The sequence below is a fragment of the Euphorbia lathyris genome, chromosome 1 (assembly GCF_963576675.1).
Source record: "Euphorbia lathyris chromosome 1, ddEupLath1.1, whole genome shotgun sequence".
NCBI lineage: Eukaryota > Viridiplantae > Streptophyta > Magnoliopsida > Malpighiales > Euphorbiaceae > Euphorbia > Euphorbia lathyris.
Genome location: NC_088910.1, coordinates 59,644,257 through 59,665,900, shown reverse-complemented (window position 1 = coordinate 59,665,900; position 21,644 = coordinate 59,644,257). Strand labels below are relative to the sequence as shown.

General features: G+C 35.0%; 1 protein-coding gene across 1 annotated transcript; it reads right to left on the bottom strand.

Annotated features, from left to right (window-relative positions):
- Positions 1–219: 219 nt before the first annotated feature.
- Positions 220–1,804, bottom strand: LOC136234751 (AP2/ERF and B3 domain-containing transcription factor RAV1-like). Its single transcript, XM_066024227.1, has one exon. The coding sequence runs from the start codon at positions 1,714–1,716 to the stop codon at positions 643–645; it is 1,074 nt and encodes a 357-aa protein (XP_065880299.1). The 5' UTR covers positions 1,717–1,804; the 3' UTR covers positions 220–642.
- Between the last annotated feature and the right edge of the window lie 19,840 nt (positions 1,805–21,644).

Here is a 21,644-nt window from a genome sequence, read left to right as displayed (position 1 = left end):
TTAAATGTTTTTTCCATTAATTAATGATATAGCAATCGATATTATAATATACATAGAAATCAAAACATGGGTTTTGGTTAAATTCCATCAATCTCCATCATTTTTCAGTTTTTATGTATATTTACCTTGTCGGTTTTTTCCGATTTTCATATTTAGAAAAAACAGGGATGTCACATGGATTAATGTTAGGGTAAAGTAAAGTAAAATAGAGTGAGAACGTGTAATGTACTTTCTTATTTAGATAATTGACAGGTGATCATCATCACCCTAATTTATCCATCCAATGATATTCAGATCAGATCCCATGACTCATACATACTTTATCCACATCACATTCATATTCATATTCATGTATGTATTTCTGGAAAGCAACACCATATCCTATCACTAAATGCCATAACATTAATTAATTTAACATATCAAATATTATTTTCTTTTGCACTTTAAAATTTGTTGCATCTAATTTCAGCTTTCTTCAGCCTTTTTTTCCATTTCTTTTTGGGTCGGTCATCTAATTTACAATTTTACCTTCACCCACTTGCATCTAACACCACCACTTGCCTGCCCTGCCTAGCTAAATCATCCTCCACCGTTTCTTACCGTTCCACAAAATTCCAAAAAAGAAAAAGAAATTACAAAATGTTACAAAGCCCCAAATACCCTTTGTTTCTTAATACATTCTAATGAAAACATTTCCATTTCCCTTGTCCTTTTATTTCCATTTGTTGTAGGTATTTCAAATATGTTGACCCCAAATAGTCTGACCATATTAACCGGTTGGACCGAACACACGACCGGGTTATTATTATTAGACCCGGTTCTTGCTTTCCAATCAATATAGAGCTGCTTATCCGCCCCGGTTGATCTTTGAAAACTAACAATGTCACCGGCTTTCAAGTTCTTCTCCTTAACGAATCGGCTCCATCCTTTGGTTAAAACGTAACTCTGACTGCTATTCCAATACGAATACCGAAATCTCCATACTTTGCCGGTGATATCTTCGAAATTCAGTAAAATTCCTTTGGTACTAGTGCTTCCACTCTGTAAAGGGAAGTGTTTCTCGGCGTGCTGTTTAGGTATAACCAGACGATTGAGTTTTCCGACGTCGCTAGGTGTCACCGATTTCTCGAAAAGCTGTTCACGCGCTTTAAGAATTCGATCGGAGGCAGAAAGGCCAACATTATTACCACCGGGATTCCGATTCTGCTTCCCTTGGCCATCGATTCTGTAATTTCTTTTGCTCTGGTCCAATTCATCATTATAAGTATGTTTCCTAAGCATATCAACAATCTCAGCTTTGGAATGAGAGTTCAAAAACGCCGTTTCAATCTCATCTTCCTCAGTTTCAGCAGCAGTAGGCTTGAAATTAGTAATGGCATCACGGCCACGGAATCTCTGGGCAGCAATATCATAAGCTTTGGCAGCTTCATCTTCTTCATTAAAAGTGCCAAGCCAGACACGCTGATGTTTCTCGTAAATCTGAGCACCCCAGCGGCCATTTGGCTGAGGAACGACTCCTTTATATTTAGAGGAAGGAAGTTTCCGTGACTCAGCTTCGACGCCGGATTCGGAATCGAGAATGACACTAGTGCCGCTGCCGACACGGCAAAGTGGAGATTCAGGTGATTTAGAAGCAGTGGGTGGAGGAAAGGCGGAGACGGAGGTGGGAGAAATGGAATCAGTAGTGGAGCTCTCGTCTATGCAGCTTCCGTCCATTGGAGAGAACAAATGGAGAAATGATAAAGAAAAAGAGAGAGAGATGGTTGGAAATGGAATTGAGGATTCGTTAAGAGTAAACGTGTGTATATATACATATATAGAGAGAGAAGACCAAAGACTTTGAGGATAGGAAAGGCAAGGGGGGAGGGAGGTTGATGATAATAAATTAATAATTAAAATAATAAGAAATGCATCGGGGAGAGTATGGGGATGTGGGTGGGTCAACCCGGAGGAAGGATGGAAGGAGTATGCGTAAGTTGTGGGCTGTGGTATGGTAAAGTGGGACCCAGAAACAAGTTGATGGGGTTCACATGACTGTGGACCTAGTTTAAGTTAAGTTCATCCCCCCTGACCTGAGCTATGCATGGTCTCTAGAAACGCTTACAGTTGAATTTTAGTAATTATATGTATATGTATTATTTGATGGGAGCTTTTTATTACTCCAATTAGAAATGAAATCAGATAAAATAAACACTAGGATGGGCAGTGGGGCTTTTTAACTTAATAAGGATGGATCATCATCCAATCCAACTAGCAAAATTCCCATAATATCATACCTGCTTCTGCCTTATTCCTCCTAAATACAATTTCTATCTTTCTTTGTCTTATTGCCTAGGTTAGCTTCACCTTCTCTCTCCCTACCTCTTCCGAATCTATCCTATACTATACCAATTCAGTTACTCTTTTCATTTTGGGGATAAGGATCAGATTTACCACTGTTTTTTTTAGTAATGTGTAGCTTACAACATGGTAAATTTTATCTCTTTATCTTTATAAACAAAATCAATTTTATCTTTGATTAGTAGAAAATTTAAACACACTATTTTATCTATTATTTTACTGTGTTATTAATATAGTTAAAAAAAACATGTTAAAATGTCAACAATTAATTTTGTCACATATAAATTAATCACAAAAAAATACTTAAAGCAACATTACTAGCACAATTATAAAAGATTTGACAAAATATATAAAATTATTTTAATTTATCAATAAACTTGTTCAGGATGCTCATTATTATAGTCAAATAACAGTCAAACTATTATGTTCAAATTTTCTTCTAAGTAAATGTAAAAATTATTATTAATTTTATTTGGAAACTTCAAGGTTAATATTATCATTTTGTGTGTTAAGAGTAAATTTGCTATTCTAAAAAAACAATAGTAGCAAATTTAGACCTTTTATCATCTCGCAAATCATTCTAGGCTAAAAGTATTAATTTGATTTATCCAAAATATGATTTTTGACTCTCCCGTGTGTTATTTGGTAATATTTGGTTCATGACATATTAAAATTGTAGAGCAATGTAAAAGCGTTTTTCTAAAAAAAACGATAGTGGTAAACTTGGATCTTATTCCATCTAGTCAATATTGATTTTTGACTCTTATTGATAATATTTGGTTCATGACATATTAAAATTATTAACAATATAAATTATAAAAAATTAAAATTAAAATTATAATCTATAGATAGAAACTCAATCTATCAAATTAACAAAACTGCTAAATATACTATTTATATTAATTGAATTATTATTAATTTTAATTTTTTTTATAGTTTTCTAGTTTGAGTCTGGTCAAACTTTAGGTGAATTCTCTTGAATATTTTAAATAGATTAAATGGTAAGCTTAACAGAGCTTTAAGCCCTTAGTCTATTATCTTCCTAAACCAGCATTAGCATTTGACAATTCTGTGTCCCTGTCAAGTGGGTATAATGTTACTTAAAATACCCATACTTGCCCATGTTTTCATCTATACCATTCGATTAAAATCCAGAGGTGTTGTGTTTGGGATTCCTTTATCTTTGTGACTCCCACATTTATAAAAATTGAAGTTGAATAGTATTAGGATATGATGGATGGATCTTGAGGATTTGCATTAGTAGGTGAACTCGTACGGATCAGTCCTCCGTCTTTCAGGCCCCACATTACATGCCTTTGCCAAACCATAACTTAAACCGGGGCGCTCCTATAGTTTAAACGGTGGCTTCTTTTACCATTTCTTATTGTGGATCCATTTCACGGATTCCACCTAATTTTCCTTTTTTCTTTATTTAAATAAAATATTACGTAAAGATAATAAATTAAAATGGCATTTTCCATTAATTATAGGCAACTGTTGTTTAATTATTTATTTATGAAAATATCCAATGTATATTGGTTTTTTTTTTGATAAACAATGTATATTGGTTTTAGATGTACGGTATTGATGTGTTTGTGTTACGGAAAAGCTGTCTTTGTGTTATATATATTGCTACTACTCCTTACAAGTGGGAACATGCGACATTCAAGGATAGGATAGACAAATCACTCAATTATTGCAATAATAAACATTGTCCTTGGCTTCACTCTTCCCATTATGCCTATTCAGTCATCCCAATTCTTCTTTTATTTATTCATTTTCCTTTTTCATTTTATTTTCCATATATAGTTTTTCACAATTTGAATTAGGTTTGGTACTACATTCGCTAATTGCACAAAGCTAACAATAATTTATATAAGATATTTCTTTTCTAAGAGGTACATTAGCTAATTGTGCAAAACATGCCATAATAATCGATCCAATCACACTGGAGTAAGGAATTATTGTCATGCAATTCTTTTCATCCTCAGTCCTGAGACACTGAAGATTACTTAACTTGATTCTATGATTCATGTGCAAATTATCTCTTTTCGATTCTTGCATGCCAAACCACTTTATCACTTTGTCAATGTATGTGGATTAGGAGAGGTCAAATAGTCTACTCGATCCATCTCGATCTATCTTAATCCCTAAGATATAAGTTGCTTCTCCTAAGTTCTTCATGGAGAACTTACTAGATAACCAAACTTTCACCAATTGCAGCATAGCTACGTCGTTTCCCATTAATAGAATATCATCGACATATAATACTAACAAAACGACCGAGCTCCCACTAGCTTTCTTGTATACACAAGCCTCTTCCTTATTTTGCACAAAACCAATTTCTTTTATGGTTTCATCAAAACGTTTATTTGAGCCCCTAGATGTTTGTTTAAGTTCATACATAGATCTTTGAAGTTTACAAACTTTATTTGCATCGTTTGATGTAAAACCATCAGGTTGCATCATATATACATCCTCAAACAGGTTTCCATTTAAGAAAGCTATTTTCATATCCATTTGCCAAATCACATAATCAAAATGAGCGACAATAGCAAGCAAGATTCTGATGGATTTTTAAACATGGCTATTGGAGAGAAAGTTTCGTCATAGTCAACTCATTGCTTTTTATGATAACCTTTCTCTACCAACCTAGCCTTGTAGGTGTTAATTAACATTTCCATCCATATCGGTCATCTTCTTGAAGATCCACCTGCACCCTATGGCTTTTATCCCTTTTAGTGGATCAACCAAAGTCCACACTTGGTTGGTATACATGTAATCCATTTCAGGATTCATGGCTTTAAAGCTATAATTTGGAGTCTGGGCTAATAAGAGCCTCCTCATAAGTCATAGGTTCATCGTCTAACACGGGAACCTCTTCGCCACCTCCCAGTAGAAATTCAAATCTCTCTAGGATTTGACAAACTCGACCAGACCTACGAAGTGGCAATGTCACCCAAGTCTCATCTTGTGAAACAGATTTGGGTTCCAACATTACTTACGTTGTTTCAGCCAATGCCCCTTTTTGAACTTTATCAAGTTCAATCATGCTTCCTAATTGTATTTCTAGCAGAAACTCTTTCTCTAGAAATATGACATGCTTGGATATTATTACTTTCTGATCATCTGGATGATAAAAGTAATATCCTACTGCTTCTTTAGGATATCCAATAAAGAAGCATTTATCAGACTTAGGATCTAACTTATCTTATACTATGCGTTAAACATATGCTGAATATCCCTAAATTCTCATGAAAGAGAAATTGAGTTTCTTTCCAATGAAGAATTCAATGGAGTAGAACTGGCGGATTTAGTGGGTACTCGATTCAAGGTAAATATGGTAGTTTCTAGGGTGTAGCCCTAAAACATCTTTAGAAGAGAGGTTACGCTTATCATGGATCATACCATATCTAATAGAGTGCAATTTCTCCTTTCAGATACACCGGTGTGCTGTGGTGTATATGGAGGAGTCCATTGTGAATGAATCCCATGTTCATTTAGATAATTCAAGAAATCAGTAGAAATATATTCTTGACCTCGATTTGATCGAAGTACCTTAATATTTTTTCCTGTTTGATTTTCTACTTTATTTTTGAAGCATTTGAATTTCTCAAAAGTTTTTGACTTATGCTTCATCAAGTAGATGAATCCATATTTAGTATGATCATATATGAAGCTTATGAAGTAACTGAATCCTCATCTTGCTTGTGTTGACATAGGACCACATACATCTGAATGTATTAGTCTAGAGTGTTTGATACACATTCTTTTTTATTGTTAAAAGGTTTCTTTGTCATCTTTGCTTTTAAACAAGATTCACATGTGCCCATTGATCGCAATCAATCGAGTCTATAAGCCCATCTTGATACAGCTTAGACATGCACCTCTCATTTATATGGCTTATGCAACAATGCCACAAGTAAGTTGAATTATATTTTCTTTGTCTTTTGGTATCAATTGTGTAAACGGAAAATTCATTATCCAATACATAAATGCCATTTAATGTATTCCCGAAAAATAATAAATTCCATTTTTATGGAAAACACAATTTGAATTCTTAATTGAAACAGTAAAACCATCATTCCTAAGACAACTAATAGAAGTAATGTTACGAGACATATCATGAACATATAAACGATTCCTCAATACTATCACAAGTCTAGATGGTAATGCTAAGACATAATATCCAATTGCGAGAGCAGCAACCCTTACTCCATTTCGAACTCGCAAATTTACGTCTCCTTTCTTCAGATTCCTAGTCTACTTTAGTTCCTCCATATTTATGCAAATATGAGATCCACATATGGTATCTAATACCCAAGAATCAAACTGTTGAATTGAATTTATTTCAATATAGAACATACCAGATGTAGAAACACCTCTCTTACCCTTCTTGAGAGAGTCTAGGTACTCCTTATAGTTCCTGTTCCAATGCCATTCTTTACCATAATGGCGACATTCTCCTTTGGGCTTCTTGCTAACTTGCTTTCCTTTAGCTTGACTTGGTTTAAAGCCCTTGTTTTTTTAGGATCTATAGAATTAAGAAACTTCCTTTTTTTGTGAGATCCCTTAGTAGCAAGTGCAAACGTCGCCTTTTCTTTCTTCATATTAGGCTTAAGAGACTTGAGCATACTCAAGAGCTCTTCAAGTCATTCATCTGATAGTTCATGATGAACTATGAATAACTTTCTAGGAGGGATTGTAGAACTAAGTCGACACTTAATTTATGATCGTTCATAAATCCAATACTAGAAAGCTTGGTGATAAAAAAAATCATCTTTACATAATGTGCCACAACAAAAGAACCTTCTTGCATCTTGGAGCGACATAACAACTTCGCTATCTCATAGCGTTCACATTGGGTCTATTTTTCAAACATCTTCTTCAAGTGCATAATCATAGAATACACATCCATTTTCTCATGTTGTCTTTGTAGCTCAGGGGTCATAGCTGCAAGTATGACGCATCCTGCATGGTCATCATCTGATCAATGCTTCTGGTAAACATCAATCTCCTCAATATGAGCATCATCAACAGGAACATTAGGAGTCATTATATCTAATACATATCCAATCTTTTTGAACTTCAAAACAATTTTGAGATTGCAAAACCAGTCGGTGAAATTTGAACCAGTCAATTTATTATCGGTTTAAATATTACGCAGATCTATTTTAGACATGATTTCGAGTATTTAATTTAACCTGAGACTGAGATAGAGTGACGAATGTTATTCATTTGATTTACGTATTCAATTTAAACATATGACTTTTATTGTGTAAATTGTTCATTGCTCCCACTATTTTACCAAATTATTAAACCTCTCTATTAATTCGAAGAATTTTACAAACTCTTTAGCGAGCTAGGATCTTATCTAGATAAAATTTCACCTTGAGTGACTCAACAAGCTAGCCTCCTTCAATAGGTAGATTCATATAATCAATCATATCTACTATATGACTCCTAGGTTGTTGGGTTACTAACCACATTAGTAACTAATATGTTTTGATATTAATCCCAACCATATTGCCAACCGGTTTCAAATAGCATGAGTGACTTATTATCCTAGACCAGTTTACGTTGATAACCTATTATTCGTGAAAATCATTTTTGTGATAATTCAAGTGTTATCCAGGAGCCCGAGCTTGAGTGACTCAACAATCCAAAACCCCTAGACAATCCGAGTTGAATTATAATAATAGGGGGCAATCGAATTATAACTTATTATGACTTAACTTTTGTTAATGAGGGATTTCTTATTTATTAAAGTCTCATAATCTACGTTAGTCTTGATTTGTTAAAGCATACAACATACGCGAAATAATTACCTTTGACAATTATGGACATATTATCTAAATTCATTACGTTGAACAAAAAACGGAATGAACACTAACCCTAAGGAATAAAATATACTAACTATTACATATTTTCATTTTTCAGGTCCTCTGTCTTCTCATTGACACCTTGGAATTACAAAAATTTGAATTTCTATACTACTAGAATAACTTCAACTAGTTTGAAGGGATTTGGTGAGAAGAGAAATACAATAGAGTGTAGATAAGGCATGACATGCATGTCCTATTTTTCAAAAATACAAAAAGATAATATAATAACTATAGAGGGATCTAATAATGTCCATAACGTCAATCATGACAAGACCTAATTAAATAAATTTAATTGATTAATTACATAAAACAATTTTATGTAAGTTATAGTTAATCCAAATTAACCATTTAATTAATCTAGTATCAAATTAATCCTTTAATTAATTTCGTATCCTTTAAATTTTGTTCTAATTAAAATATATCAAATATAAACTTAATTAGATTTTAAAATCTAACTTATATGAAACATTAATTTCTTGTGTTCAATTATTTTACCAAAATTATTTAACTTATTTAATTAACATATCACATATAATTAATTTAAACACAAAATAACTTCGTAAAATCAATTTAAAAACACACAACTTATAAAAACACACAACTTATAAGGACGGCATATTTTGGCCCACTCAACATATCCCACATAAAATTACTATTTCGCCCTTTAGTTTTAATTCTTATGTGTGATCTATTGGTTCTTACCACAACTAGTCGTATACGTTTATTATAATTAACTTAAACAAATCAATTCAATCAAATGTATAACATAATGAGTGCGCATATTGTTTTTAGCAGAATCTTCACATTCTCCTAGAGCTATAAGAAGTCAGGTTGATTGTGACGTTTACCTTTTCGTATTAGGTATAATACAATTCGATCTTTCATCAACTATATCCTTAAATGAATTTATAACTATGGAAACTGTCAAGTTACATACAATGAGACGTTTGTTTCACTTGTCAAGGTAGTTAAATTAACATAGATAGGTTAAGTGAAATATCCATTTCAACTCTTAACCTTATCACCTAGCAAGGATTTCAAGTTAATTCTCCATAAGAGGTCATGGATATATCTCTTATCTATCAGGAGTGATGAATGCTCAATCTATCATTAACTATCTCACAAGTACTTTATATGACACACAACGCTTGCTCGCACACACCCTAGGTATCAGCCCTGTATGGATCATGTTAGAACAGAGTCAAAGTATCACACTCCATAATCCAGAATTACTAATTAATTATTGTTTGAGTATGAGTATTACTTATACCTACTAATACATTTGAGATAAGACATGTGACACTAGATAGATCCCTTCATCCTGTTATCTCAAGTTGGATCCCCCAATCCTAATGAGTTCATTCACGAGATCTATGCAACTGTCTAGATATCCAAATGCCTAAAGCTTATGAGATCAGCTTTCTGTTCATGAATAGAAGACATTGTTACATGCAAGTCTCTGCGGTATTATGTTCCCATAAACATAATACTTGACTTGTGGTAATTTAAGTTTGTTAATTAATTAATTAGAACCATAAAATATAGTCTCACTTCATGCTTGTATGAACACTTTATGATTACTTTTATAAATTTGGGAATTCTTTCATTTAACCGCAATTATGAATAAAAGATAAATGCTTTTATATAGTTAAACTTACTATATCATATAAACCAAATGACTTAATAATGAACAATTTATCTATTAATACATTATGTCCTAAAACAATTGTCTATAGGATACAAAACCCACACTTTCAACTAGTCACCCCACTCTTTCTTCATGTCAGCTGCCTGAGGCTCGAAAAGCCTTCCACAAAAACAATCAGCATGACCCATCAATCCACATAAAGAACAGAAGATACCGAACCGCTCATACTTGAAGGAGATAAACTGTTAATCACCCTGAGCCTTTCTAGTTTTCTTAAATCGTTTCAACGGTTTGCGTATATCAATCGAAACCCTGATTCACATATGTTGACAATACATACTAGTAATGTTGTTTGGGTCATATTCATGAAATTCTCCCATGAAGTTGCCCAACTGCTTTCCTACTCCATCCGACATTGCACCAATCGGTAATTCATATATCTGGATCCATATGTCCATGAAATCTAGATTAATGTTTTTCGAGTTTGATCCCATCTTCCAAGAATTCATCACCAAGGCATAATTATCAAAAAAACTAAGGTCCTCCCATTAGAACCCTATCGCAATCGACAGGATGAAAAAATCAAACGAATATAGATTTGGAGCGATTTCTTGAAAGGAGATTCCTCATCCTTGTCTCTATAGGTTAACCATCTTTATTTTCATTGCAGAGAAACTCACCAATTTTTCCATAATGAAACTGCCAATTAAGCAAAGGCTGTTATCTATTTCATTTGCCTCTTGTGGATTAAGTCCTAAGTCCAGTCCTTCATGTGCGTTGTCTGCAATATTCAGGTTAGCGGCTTGAAAAAGATTAGAATTGATACATAAGAGATTATGAGAACAAAAGAATAGAAGAAACCCTAACAAGAACTCTCACGTTCAGGAGAGATAAAACTTGTTAGAAAATTTATATATAAATGAAATTAGTATAAATTCCAATAGTCATCCTTGTTCATGAACAATTGTGTTCGTTCATGATTAGTCGTGTCAGTTCATGAACAATCTTATTCGTTCATGAATAGTCGTGTTCATTAGAGAACATACATGTCCATTCAAGTTCTATATATACATGATGGAACTGTCAGATTGATATACTTTGAAATATTATTCTTTGAAACATTTCTGCTATCTGTACCTGTTGTTTTGTTCTACTCCGGTGATAGCTATTATACACTCGGTAAGAGTTCGCTTGCGTAATCTGTTGTATCATGAGAGATGATTGTCAATAGCGACAACATCTGTCTTAAGGAAACTGCTAATACATGCCTCAGATTTTTCTAAACTCTTTCCTTTTTAATTTATTGTTTACTGTTCATGTTTCTTTCTGTGTTTATTTGTTTTTGGTTTAATCATTTTCTAACATTCTTAAGACAGATAACTATTTTGTGATTTCCAAAAAAAATACAAAAAGAGAGAGAAAAAAAAAGTTTCTAGTAAAGGAAATTAAATCTGTGCTTCTATCATATTCTTAAGGACGCACAAACTTTACTGCTAGGCAGTTCTGGTTTTAAGATCTAAACTAGGAAAACGAATGGATGAATTCAGTCCATTAACTTTACACTTCGTTGTATTTTTAAAAATGTGTTAAGTCATAGTTTTTTTAAAGGTTAGCATCTGTTTTAATTTTTTTTTCTTTATGATAATGGTGGACAAACATACTTCTATGGCTGATAAATTATTTATCATGTTTGCTACTGTTTGTGTTATATTTGTGTAAACCACTAGCAATTATTTATTGATCCATGTTTTCTGTTTAGAATAAATAAATTTATGGAACGGAAATATCAATCAGAATATATGTCATGCTGCTGTTCTTAATTATTGGTGCCTAGTTTATTTTTTTTTAATTATTATAAGTTTGTCGAGCATCATTAACAGCAAATTCGATTGATCGATATAGTGTTTTTGTTTTTATTGTTAATTATTGTATTGTTTCCTATTTGTTTTGAAACAAATTATTGTTTTGTTTCTAACTTAATCTGTTTGAAGTTTCAGAAAAAAAAAGAAAAAATGGTTGAGATTGACAACACAAATATATCCAGTTCTAACGTGAATCAGAACATGGAGATTCCACAGCCTACTCGTCTGTCAGTATTTGTGCCAACTTCTGTCAGCCATAGTGAACGTCCTGAAAAATTCACAAGTGTGAATTTTAAAACGTGGCAACAAAAAATGTTATTTTACCTTACTATGCTTAATTTGGCTAAATGCTTAAAGGATGATCCTCTTGTAATCAGAGAGGATGAGGTAGATGCTGCTACTGCCTTTAATGTAATGGAAGCATGGAAGCATTTTGACTTCCTTTGCCATAATTATATTTTAAACGGCTTAACTGATGCACTTTACAGTGTTTACCAAGTCAAGCAAACGGCAAATGAATTATGGAAATCTCTGGACCATAAATATAAATCAGAGGATGCTGGGGCTGAGAAATTCTTAGTTGACCAATTTCTAAATTATAATATGGTAGATTCTAAGAAAGTTGTAAGTCAAGTGCAAGATTTACAACTAATTATCCATGAAATCCATGCTGAACGTATGTCAATTTCTGAATCATTCCAAGTGGCAGCAATAATAAAAAAATTGCCGCCTGAATGGAAAGATTTCAAAAATTACCTTAAGCATAAGCGAAAGGAAATGACAGTTGAGGAACTTATTGTCCAACTCCGAATTGAGGAGGACAATAGAGGCATGGAGAAGAAAGTCTCCAATATGGCCAGTCAGTTTGTGGCTAAGGCAAATATGGTGGAGACGAATGAGAACTCCAAGAAAGGCAAAGGCAAGAAGCCGATATGGGGTCCTAAAGGTGGCATATCCAAAAATACCAAATTCAGTGGAAAATGCTACAATTGTAATAGAAAGGGTCACATGTCATCTAATTGCAAGCGACCAAAGAGGGTTAGGCCAAATGAAGCACATGTAATGGAAACCATAGAACAAGATGTATCAGACATTAATTTATGTGTTGTGGTGTCGGAAGTCAACATGATTGATTCCAACCCAAGGGAATGGTGGCTAGATACTGGTGCCACACGTCACGTTTGTTGTGATAAGGATTCCTTTGTGAAATGTTATCTTGCATTTTTATATAGTTTTTAATATATTTTAATTATAGTAATCATACATTTTAAGATAGTTTTTAATATTCTATAATTGTTTTATGTTTAGTTTTGTGTTTTAAGAAATAATGCTTGTTCCATATGTTTTTAGGTATTATTTGAGGCAAAAATGCAATTATGGAATCACTACTGAAGTAAATAAAGTTGTCCGGTCAGAACTCCCTCCAGTCGCGACCTCGTAGCAGTTCAAAAATGAAGAATCCATGACTCTTTAAATAAGTCTTTATTGTCATAAATTCCTCAATAACCATCCAAGGAATGTTATGACTATTTGAAGAGTCTTTTGAATGCTCAAGAAGGAGTTACACTACTTAATGATCTCTTTAATTCTATGAAAGTTAAAATGTTGCAAAGAAGAATTGAACTCTCCATTAATCTTCTTTTTAAATTACATTGAAGTTAAGAAGTTAGAGCAAAGAATTCAATCCTCCATTAATTTTCTCTTTAATGGCATTAAAGTTGGAAGTTTCAAGGAATGCATGAAGGCATGTGCAACTATAAATACCTACATTTGGAAGCATGAAGGCAGACCTGGAACATACGTGGAACAGGTCTCACCACCTCTTTTTAGCTCTCTCTTTTAGACGTTTTTTAGTTTTCTTTTTGTTCATTCCCTTTCTACCTTTGTAACTGATTCTAGTTTTATTTCAAAGTTTATTCTCTGTTCATCTTTTCTTCTCTTTATAATTATGTTTTCTAGGTTGCTTTCTATCAAATTTCTTGTTTTATTTCCATCTGCCATGAACTAACTCCTCCATAGCTAGAGCTATGGTGGATCCTAATCGAAGTAGATGATTTACTTGCAGTCCGATTTCAAGTTCATAATTTATTAAATAGAGAATTAAACTATGGAGCTTAATTTCCTAGTTAGATATCTGGCCAGTATTTAGCTAAATTACAATTAATTATTTTGGTTGACCGACACTAAGATAATTAATGGAATTACATAGTTTAGACCCGTGTCTATGCAGTGCGGTTTTTCAGGGTTTAGTTTCACGACTTAACTTTGGGGTTATTTCAGAGAACTTAATGCTTTCATTATATTTTTATTCTTGACTGGACCAAAGCTAAGGTAATTGTATGTGAAATAGGATTAATCTTGACTGGCCCAAAGCTAGGTTAATTACTTTAGGAAATAATCACCGTCTCTAGATTAAAACTTAAGAACTTGGATAGGATTGTTGTGTGGATTATATATATTAGGTTAGGTGAAGCCTTGCTCTAGTGATTTATATCATATTTAAACTCAATTTATTTCCTTGCTTACTTCATTTAATTGTTTTAAATTTATTAGTTTAATATCACAGCCAATTCAAGTTTTGATTGCTTAGATAATAGAAATTCATAGAAATCAACAGATATAAACACAATCCTCGAGGGAACGATACTCTACTTATTCTTTATTACTTGATCATGATGGGGTGCACTTGCCCTTAGTTTTGCACGATACACATTTTGTACATCATGAAACTGACTCCTCAAACTGGAGAAAAGCTCTTTATGGGAAATTCTACTACCTCTAAGATCAAGGGGATTGGGACTTTAATTCTGAAGATGACTTCTGGAAAGGAACTGAAACTGCAGAATGTTTTGTATATTCCAGAAATTCGGAAGAACTTGGTTTCCGGAAGCATCCTTAGTACACATGGTTTTAGGATGGTCTTCGAAGCCGAAAAGTTTATTTTGACTAAAGAGGGAATATGTGGGAAAATGATATGTATCCAATGGGATGTGGAAATTTAATGCAATTTCTTGTAATCCAAGTTCAATGAATATTAATAAGAATGACGTTTCTTCCGTTTATATCATTGAGTCATTTGATTTATGTCATGGTAGACTTGGACATGTTAATTCTAATACGATGCGTAGATTAATTAATTTAGATCATATCCCTTCATTCCCAATTGATTATAAACATAAATGTGAAATTTGTGTAGAGCCAAAATTAAGAAAATATTCATTCCATTCCGTGGAAAGAAAAACATAACCACTTGATCTAATACATAGTGATATTTATGACTTAAAGTTTATTCAAACTAGAGGAGGTAATAAATACTTTATTACTTTCATTGATGACAGTACCAAATATTGCTATGTATATTTTCTTAAAAGCAAAGACGAGGCTATAGAGAAATTTATTCTCTATAAACAAGAGGTGGAAAACCAACTTAATAAAAAGAGTAAAGTGGTTAGAAGTGATCGTGGTGGTGAATATGTTGAACCATTTGGGGAATTTTGCTCGCAACATGGTATTATTCACGAGGTAACACCACCATAGTCTCCTCAGTCTAATGGAGTGGCGGAGCGTAAAAATCGTACCTTAAAGGAAATGATGAACGCAATGCTAAATAGTTCTGGGTTGCCACAGAACATATGGGGGGAAGCTATTTTATCGGCAAATCACCTTTTAAATAGAGTGCCCCGTAAGAAATTAGACAAGACGCCATATGAATTATGGAAAGGAAGAAAACCTACCTATAATTACTTGAAAGTGTGGGGGTGTCTTGCTAAGGTAATGGCTCCATTGCCAAAAAGAATGAAAATAGGTCCAAAAACGGTGGATTGTATTTTCATTGGCTATGCGCTTCACAGTAATGCATATAGATTTCTTGTGCATGAATCTAAAAATCTTGAGATTCATAAGCACACCATCATGGAATCAAAGAATGCATCATTCTTTGAAAATATATTTCCTTGTAAGGAAAAAGAAGATGGTTCGAGACCCAAACGGGCTTTAGAAACTGTTGATGATAACAGTCATGACCCTCAACAAGAAACTAATGTTGAAATTGAGGAAGAGGCTGAGCCTAGAAGGAGTAAGAGAGCTAGGGTAGAAAAATCATTTGGTCCAGATTTTCTAAACTATATGGTAGAGGCAGAGCTTCGGACCTACAAGGCAGCTGTAAGCTCAACAAAAAGCCCTTTGTGGAAAGAGGCTATAAGGAGTGAAATTGAATCCATCTTGCAAAACCATATACATGGGAATTAGTAGACCTTCCTCCGGGAACGAAACCACTAAGCTCTAGATGGATTTTCAAACGGAAAATGAAAGCAGATGGAACAATTGATAAGTATAAGGCCAGATTGGTTATAAAAGGTTATAGACAAAAAGAAGGTCTTGACTACTTTGACACGTACTCTCTCGTGTCTAGGATAACATCTATTAGGATGATACTTTCAATCACCGCTTTGCAGAACCTTGAAATACATCAAATGGATGTTAAGACAGCTTTCTTGAATGGAGATCTTGATGAAGAGATCTACATGGAACAACCTGAAGGTTGTGTAGCTCCAGGTCAAGAAAGAAAAATCTGTAAATTGGTGAAGTCTTTATATGGATTAAAGCAAGCACCAAAACAATGGCATAAGAAGTTTGATGATGTCATGATGACAAATGGCTATCAAATAAACGAGTGTGATAAATGTATTTATGTCAAAACTACAAATGAAGGATATATCATTTTGTGTTTGTATGTTGATGACATACTTATTGTTGGAAGTAATGACAAGATGGTGAGAAGTACCAAAACTCACGGTTTGATATGAAAGATATGGGACTCGCAGATGTGATTTTGGGTATCCAAATCAAACGTTCACCTAGTGGTGTCATCTTGACTCAGTCACACTATGTGGACAAGATTCTTGACAAGTTTAGTAAGAATGATTCTTGTATCGCCAGAACTCCAATCGACACTAGCCAACATTTATGTAAAAATAAAGGTGAAAGTGTTAACCAAGTAGAATACACAAAAGTTATAGGCAGTTTAATATATCTCATGAGTTGTACAAGGCCTGATATTGCTTTTACTATCAGCAGTTTAAGTAGATACACGAGTAATCTAGGGGAAATCCACTGGAAAGCCATTGTAAGAATACTTCGGTATTTAAGATATACTCGTGATTATGGATTGCACTATACGAGAGAACCTGCTATGTTAGAAGGATTCTCTGATGCAAGTTGGATATCTGATATAAAAGATTCCAAAGGCACGAGTGGATATGTGTTTACTCTAGCAGGAGGAGCAGTATCTTGGAAATCCTCAAGGCAAACAACTATAACAAGATCCACTATGGAGTCTGAGTTTGTAGCTTTAGATAAAGCAGGAGAAGAAGCCGAGTGGCTACGGAACTTCTTGGAGGATGTTCCTATATGGCCCAAACCTGTGCCCACAATTTGTATACATTGTGATAATCAAGCAACGATTAAGAGAGCATAGAATGGGATATATAACGGTAAACCTCGACACATGCGTCGTCGACATAACTCCGTTAGACAACTGATCTCAACAAGTGTTATTTCTGTTGATTTTATTGGATCAAAGGATAACATAGCGGATCCGCTAACCAAAGGGTTAAATAGAGATCAAGTTGAAAAATCATCGAAAGGAATGGGACTAAAGCCCAGAGGCGTTATGTGAAGGAAAATCCTACCTAGTTGACTGGAGATCCCAAGATCTAGGTTCAAAGGGACAACCTAATTGCATAAGCCTTACGCGTTCACTGTAGGGAGTTAAACCCTAGTCCATTCCTAGATGTAAACAGTGGCACCAACGGAAAAAGGTTAAGCTATATGATTTTAATGATACATTGTGTTGAAACACCTTTCCACATGATTTTGATTTGACAAAATTATTTATGTGAATGATAAAAATATTCCAACACATTAAATTTAAATGCTTTGATTTATTCACACTAATGTGTTTGTTCAATGTTGAGTTAATTGATTTATAAGACATTAAGATAAAAAGCCTAAAGGCCCATAAGAGGAAGTCAAGCCCAAGTCAACAGATCAAGACCTTACGGCCCAGGAAGATAAAACGCAGTCGTTCTAAGCAAAGCACTAGCTCAGCATGAAGAAGGATCGAGAAGCTTTCTATCAATTGCTTCAAAATGAAGCTGTTGAGTTAAACGACAAGAAGTACAAGTCAGCGGCAGAACAGAACCAACTTAGAGACAAAGTATTTCCACTAAAGCTCAGAAGATGCAGTAAGCTGTCTGGAAGACTTCACTATAAATGTCAAAACATTCTGTTCATCTGACGAAAAGCTACCGAGCACTGCCGTAGACAGAAGATACAAGAATCTCATTGGCCAACGACACTGAGCACGTCCTGAGTGAAAGCGACAGAAAGCCGTTAGCCTCCAACGGTTATTTCGAAATTCGAAATCACAGGTGCTTGAAGTGTCACTATAAATAGGCCTTTCAAATGCTTCATTCGATGTAGATCTTCAATCAAGTCGAAACGCTAACCAAATTCATACTTGAAGTTCTGTGAGAAAAGCAAAGCAAATCTTACACCAATTCCAATCATTGTGTAAAAGTCTAGAGTGATTTCATTCATCTAAAGTGTCTTAGCAATTGTTGTTTAGGACAAACACTTATCATTTCTAGAAGAATAGAAAGAAGAAGCTGAGTACTCGATTACAGTACTCAGCGGTAGTGATAGGAGTGAGTAGAGGAATAGAGGAAGGTACTCTTGTATACTCAGCTTCTGTTGTAAAAGGTTTCATGCTCTACCTTTAAAGAGCTCAGTAGAGGATTCAAAAAGCTCGGAACGAGTTCTGGGGACTGGACGTAGGCGGAGAGGCCGAACCAGGATATGTCTGCCGAGTAACATATTTCTAACCTTTAAACTCCTTTATATATTGCTTGATATAAAACTGACTAAGTAACGAACTCACGTTGAGTTGAGTGCACTAAGAAGCTGAGTTCAGGAATAGACTTAAGTGCTATCTCCTGACTCAAGGAAAGAAACAGACTTAGTCACCGGTTGACTAAGCTTGTATCTTAAAACTACTTAGCGTCATTGTATAAACCTTTTCTCAAGAAAAAGAACTCAGCCTTAACGGACAGAATTTTAAATAGTTCCTATCCCCCCCTTGGAACTAACCTTGTCACGTTATACGGGACCAACAAGTGGTATCAGAGCTTAAAAGCTTATTGAGCAAGATATAACTATCTTGAGCTGATCCCCACAATGGCTGAGAACAACACTCGTTTCCTCCCAGGAAATCAGACAACTCAGATTCTTCCTGAGGGACTGTCCATTACTCAGCCTCCTCTGTTCTTCGGGTCTAACTACACCTTTTGGAAGAACATAATGAAAAATTTCATTCAGGCAACAAATATGAGTGCATGGCTTTCTATAGTCCAAGGCCCATTTGTTCCTGTTGAAACTGTTGACAGCCAAACGGTTGTCAAAGCTAAGGTTAAAGGGACAGAAGATGACCTCAAGAAGCTACAAAATCATGCTTCGGCTATAAACATGCTTCACTGTGTGTTAGATGCTGCAGAGTATAACAAAATTTCAGGTTGTGAGTCAGCGCAGGAAATCTGGAAGAAACTGGAGGTCACCTATGAAGGAACCAACAAAGTTAAGGAGTCCAAGGTGAACCAGCACATGAGGTTGTACGAGCTGTTTGAAATGAATGATGATGAAGGAATCTCTGAAATGAACTCAAGATTCACAAACATAATCAACGAGCTCAAAAGACTTGGCAAGATCTTTACTGAGGAAGAGCAAGTCAAAAAGATACTAAGGAGCCTTCCCAAAAGCTGGCAAGCTAAGAAAACTGCTGTTGAGGAAGCTCAAGACTTGACCACCTACAAGTATGATGAACTCATTGGATCTCTGCTGACCCATGAGATCTCAATGAAGAATTTTGAGGTGAAGGAGAAGTCTGAGGACAAGAAGAAAAAGTCTCTTGTCATGAAAGCTGACTCCACTGATGGGAGCTCAACAGACGATGAAGAAATGGCCATGTTCACTAGAAAAATGAAAAGGCTGTTCAGAAAGAATGACAAATATTCCAAGAAGCCTTACAAGAAGTTTGACAAGTACAAAGCTAAGTCCAGCGACAGCAAGTACAAGAAGGACAGCTCAAAGCCCATCACATGCTTTGAATGTCATCAAACTGGCCATATCAAATCAAGCTGTCCTACCTTGAGGAAGGAAAAGAGGAACATCAAGAAGGCAATGGTGGTAACCTGGAGTGATAATGATGAGTCATCATCATCAGGAGCTGATGCCACTGAGTCAGCAAAGATCTGCTTCATGGCAGATGAGCTTGCTGAGCCTTGTGTTTCTGAGCATGCTGACTCCTCCATTGCATCTGACGATGAGGCACACTCAACTGAGGTAATATCACTACCCCTGCTCAGAAATGAAATGATAAATGCCCTGAGTGACCTCTACACACTTATCAAAAAGTGTAACAAGAAGGTTAGAGCACTCAACATGCGATGTGACGAGATTGAAGAGGTCAAACTCAGTGACCTTCGATATCTTCTCCAAGACAACTCAACTTTGCATAGCAACATAGAAACTATGCATAAGTTTGTCTCTGAGGTCCAATCAGATTCTAAAAAACTGAGAAAGGACGTCACATCTATTCAGAACCAATTCAAAGTTCTGAATAAAAGAAATATTCCTCTGAACACTCAGTACTGAAGTACTAGTCAGCAGAGATGGAATCCTCAGCGGAATGTCCAGTGTGACTTCTGTGGGAAGAAAGGACACACCACAAAGGTGTGCTGGCATGCTCAGCACTGGGGTGCTGACCAGTTAGTGAGATATCCCAAACGGAAGGTCAGCTGTGACTTCTGTGGGAAAAATGGACACACTGCCCAAGTGTGTCATCATAAGATTAAATATGATGTTTTATCTGCTGAGCCTAACAAACAAGGACCCAAAAAGACTTGGGTACCTAAAGATAACTAACTATATTGCAGGTAAGCCTGAGGTGTGCTGAGAAGTAAAAAATGTGGTACATTGACAGCACATGCTCGAGGCATATGACTGGTGATGAAACTCAGTTCATCACACTTGTGCGTAAACGAGGTGGAAGCGTAAGTTTCGGAGACAACAAAAAGGGTAAGATAGTAGGGTCAGGAACCGTTGGTGGTAATCCTACTATTGAGTCAGTCTCCCTAGTTAGTGTACTTAAATATAACTTACTCAGCGTAGCTCAGCTATGTGATAACGAGAGAAAAGTTATATTTGATGACACTGGATGTAAAATACTCGAGGGAAAAACAAATGAATTGATTTTAACTGCACCTCATATTGATAATGTCTTTATGCTGAATTTGGAAAAGAAATTTTCAAAAAATGTATGCTTAGTGTCAAAGGAAGAAAATTCCTGGCTATGGCACATGAGACTTGGTCATGTAAGCATGGACCTCCTGGCCAAACTAGCAAGAAAGCAATTAGTTGAGGGACTGCCAGAACTTAAGTTCGAAAAGGATCAATTATGCAATACTTGTCAGGCTGGAAAACAAACTAAAACATCTTTTTATAGTAAAAAAACATTATCTCAACCAAGCGTCCACTCGAGTTGCTACACTTGGATCTCTTCGGACCAGTCCAGTCGCTGAGCTTGGGCGGTAGGAGATTTTCCTTGGTCATTGTAGATGACTTTTCTCGGTACACTTGGATCATCTTGTTGAGTAGCAAGGATGAAACCTTTGAGACATTTTCAACATTAGTAAGAAAACTTGAAAATGATAAAGACCTAAAGTTGGCTCACATCCGAAGTGATAATGGTGGAGAATTAAAAAACCAACAGTTTGTTGAAGTCTATGAAGCCAGCGGCATTGACCATAATTTTTCTGCTCCTAGAACGCCTCAACAGAATGGGGTGGTTGAGAG